This window comes from Staurois parvus, unplaced genomic scaffold (genome assembly GCF_062004578.1).
Source record: "Staurois parvus isolate SC_StPar_1 unplaced genomic scaffold, SC_StPar_1.0 ptg001302l, whole genome shotgun sequence".
Classification (NCBI taxonomy): Eukaryota; Metazoa; Chordata; class Amphibia; order Anura; family Ranidae; genus Staurois; species Staurois parvus.
Window position 1 is genome coordinate 11,800,078 of NW_028319098.1, and position 3,923 is coordinate 11,804,000.

At 36.1% G+C, this 3,923-nt stretch overlaps 1 protein-coding gene across 1 annotated transcript; it reads left to right on the forward strand.

Moving 5' to 3' along the window:
- The first annotated feature begins 307 nt into the window (after window positions 1-307).
- MSC (musculin) lies at window positions 308-3,586 on the forward strand. The gene is made up of 2 exons (XM_089661046.1): window positions 308-857; window positions 1,904-3,586. The coding sequence occupies exons 1-2, from the start codon at window positions 375-377 to the stop codon at window positions 1,988-1,990; spliced, it is 570 nt and encodes a 189-aa protein (XP_089517172.1). The 5' UTR covers window positions 308-374; the 3' UTR covers window positions 1,991-3,586.
- Window positions 3,587-3,923: the final 337 nt, after the last annotated feature.

A 3,923-nucleotide genomic window follows, 5' to 3' on the forward strand; every position in this document is an offset into this window, starting at 1 on the left:
TCTGGGAACCTCTGGGAACTAGACAAAAAGTCACTGTAACACAGCAAAGATCCAAGCTGTGCAGGCACCTGCAGTCAGAGTGTCAGAGGAATTAATGTGGTTTAAAATATCATCTCTGCCCAGACTCCGCACACAGATGTCTAGAGGTACCAAATGTGAAGGGTTAATCACAACATTGTACCAGCATGGAAAAGAGTGAAGTATCCCCACCACCTCCTTATGTCACTCCTACTCAGACCCCCTCCCACCCTCCCCCCACTATATAGATGCCTTGCTGAAATGCCTTCAGATTCATAGAAATCCAGAGTGCAAGACAGGATCTGCTGTGCATAGCTTAGGGTGTCAGGATCATTATGTGTAGGTGAGGTCACTGTATGTGGTCCTATGAGAGATCATTGCACATAATGTCCACAGGATCCCTGAGTGACCATGAGGACCTCCTGGAGCTGAGAGTGCTGGAACTTCAGTATCCCAAATCCAAGAGGACGGGATGCAGTGATCTGCTGCTGGACCACTCCACAGACAACTCAGAAGAAGATGGAGTTGCAGACACTTCCACTGATAAAAAGAAGAGGGCCTGTCGCAGTCAGCAGATTCCAGACAAGAAGTCAGCACCCAGGTCATCCAAAGATTGCAAGCAATCCCAGAGAAATGCAGCCAATGCCAGGGAAAGAGCCCGCATGAGAGTGCTGAGCAAAGCTTTCTCCAGGCTAAAGACCAGCTTGCCCTGGGTGCCCCCTGACACCAAACTCTCCAAGCTGGACACCCTGAGACTGGCCTCCAGTTACATTGCACACCTAAGGCAGCTGCTGCAGGAAGACAGATATGACAATAGCTATGTGCATCCTGTCAACCTGGTAAGAATGAAGCTCCCATACAGTCAGCACCAGTCGGCTTCACGAGCTGCCACATGGTAATTGACAATGCTGTGTGTTTATATGTATGATATTACTGTGATCACTGTGCAGGAGGGTAAAACCTAGTGCTGATTATACCTGTACAATGTATTATTTCCTGCCGCAAGACAAGCTTCTGTGTCCACCTAATTGTATTAAATGTATTATATTGCTTGAAATGTTAGCAATTGTATATGGGATGCACAATGATATATAGAAGAATGGATAAATATGCTTAAAAAAAAGAGAGAGAGAAGCAATGAGGGAGATTTACTAAACCCTGAGCATGCACAATCTGGTGCAGCTCTGCATAGAGACCAATCAGCTTCTAGGTTTTATTGTCAAAGCATATTTGAAGTTAGAAGCTGATTGGCTACCGTGCACAGCTGCACCAGATTCAGAGTGCTCCAGGTTTAGTAAATTTCCCCTAATGTGTATATTGGGTGGAAAAAAAAAAAAAAAAAAAAAAAAAAATATATATATATATATTTTTTTTTTTTATTTATATATTTTGTATTTTTTTTAATTTGTGGCATCTTTCTACATCCTTTCCAAAAATGACACATTTGGCAAGTAAGACGTAAAAACATAGATTTCAATGTGTATATTAAACTATGGTAAGACCAAAAAACAACAAAACCCAATATTTAGTTCGATGTGAAAATTCAGACTTCTATGTAGTATTATTGTTTTATGTATCCAATCAAGCTTATTAATAAAGGCAAAACATGCAGCGCAAGACATTTATTCACATGAAAAGAATTATTAATATTAGTTTTTAAAAAATGCAAAAAAAATGCAGTACTATGTAAAAATCAATCCAATATAATCTTTGATTTTTTTAAATTCTGTAAACTTTAAAACCGTTTGAACATTGCTAGCTATCGGTTACTGCAGTTTGCACCCAATGGCTACTGATTTTATGGTCTTATACATTGCCCTCATAAGGTATATATTTAAGAAAGTTGTTTAACAGCCATCTGATACTGTCATTTTTTTTATTACAGACGTGGCCATTTGTGGTGTCAGGAAGACTGGAATGTGATACCAAAGAAGCTATTGTATCCAATAGATTGTTGGGGGCCACAGTTTAGGATACCACCTGTGCTGCAATCTATGTATTGCTTTGAGATATTACTGATTTGTGACAACAAAGGTGCCCAGGACCAGCACTGGACTTTTTAATGTTTAATATTCCACTAAAATGCACTTCTTTATAAGCCATTTTTTTAATTAAACTGGATTAGATTATAATTGCACTCCATTCAAGTGCCTTAACACATAACCACTGTAATGAATTAAGTATTAGTATTCTTTCTCCAAGCAGTGTTATAACCGTGACAAAGATAGTAGATTTATAATATATTTTTTAGGGGTTGTGTGAATATGTATTACTTTAAATATGATGTCTGTGATGTCTTCCATCATTTTATCTTTGAGTTGTTCTTTAATCCGAGCAATGCAGAGACATTTGTAGAGCAAAGAAAAGGTTATATTTTGTAATAAAATGAGTGATCGCAAAGTGCCAGATTTAAAAAGGGCGCTGAAACAAATACAGCGTACCAAGGACTGTTTACTGACATTTATGTTAGGTTTGTCTGAAAAAAAGATAATCATTTTAAAACTGGAGCTTTAAAGTAGGTTCATTTTAAGAATTATAACTTTTTTTGTGCTTATTATAACTAAACTGCTTTAGATTAGCAGCTGCTTATGTTATGGCATAAAACACAGAGGACTTTCCATTTCCTTTGGAAAGGAAATAAATTAAACAGCTTTACTAGCTAGGCTGGGAATTTTTTTTGTAAGGCAGTGTAAAGTTTAATGGGATTTTAACAAATGCAGTAACCCATAGTAACTCATTTTTTGAAAATCTAAATTAAATTTGATTGGGTGCTGTGATCAAATGCATTTTGCATTTAGGTATTGCACTTTCCACTGTTTTACTGAATTAAAAACCTAGAGGTATATTTCTAAAGTGGTGAATGTCACAATTTTCAAACATTAATTAATGCAGGTGAATCTACATGATGCATATGTTTTCTATTACAAAATATTTCACCTGCACCAAATGTTTGGTAAATGTCACATTCACCTATTTATAAATATTTTAAGGCATTTAATTTTTTTTTTTTTTAGTTTTGGATAGAGTGGCAAAGGATTAGAACCTGTTGGCGGTGTGTCCCCATTTTTCCCTCACTTCCTGTCTGGTGACACCCGGACAGCAAGTAAGGGAAATTCTTTGTAAAAGAAACCCAGATAATACTAAAAAGCTGCAAGGGATCCTAATTTGTTCCAACTCGATCCGAAACAAAACAAAATTAGCCAGACATTCATGTTATTATTATTCATAGAGATAATGCAGAGGGAAAGGGTGCACTGAATGCAGTAATCCTAAGCAACCAATCAGATTTTACAGGACTGTTTAATTGAGCTAAGAGAGGATTCCTGAATTTCTGATTGGTCCCTGATTGCTTTTTTCAGCCACCTTACTAAATAAAATTGGTTTGTTTTTATTGCATTCTTGCGGTTTACAGTTTTTTCTGTATGTTGAGAATAAAATTCATACTGTATGTTAATCATTTAACTCATTTTGAAATATTGGTGTTTGAAAAAGTATTCTTTTTACCATTTGTTGGTCATGCAGTATTACAAGTCACTGTACAATAAATCAATACTTTATTTTTCTATAATCGTTTATAAAACAGATCTTTTTTTTTCATTTCTTGTGGTTTCACATCTGATATTAAAATGGTTATTTGCTCACATCTTAAGCACTTTCCACAATGGAGTGACAGAGAAAGAATCTGAAATGAAAATATTTGTTTGGAAACGCTAGATATGATTAGCACTGGAATTCAAATAATGATTAGAAAGCAGTGATGTAATGGCAGATTCTATTGAATGTTATGTTAGTGATAAACCTGCTTTTTTTCTCCTCATTTGCTATACAGTCTTTAAGTTTCTTTCCTGAGATTAGATAGCAGAATGTGTCTTCACAGTATTGCAGATTTTTCCTGTTCCTATACT

What these genes read in the sequence shown, in the direction of transcription:
- MSC (XM_089661046.1), top strand. Translation starts at nt 375, where the DNA reads ATGTGGTCCTATGAGAGATCATTGCACATAATGTCCACAGGATCCCTG. An exon ending in ATGTGCATCCTGTCAACCTG is followed by an intron (nt 858 to 1,903) that starts GTAAGAATGAAG and finishes TTTTTATTACAG; the next exon opens with ACGTGGCCATTTGTGGTGTC.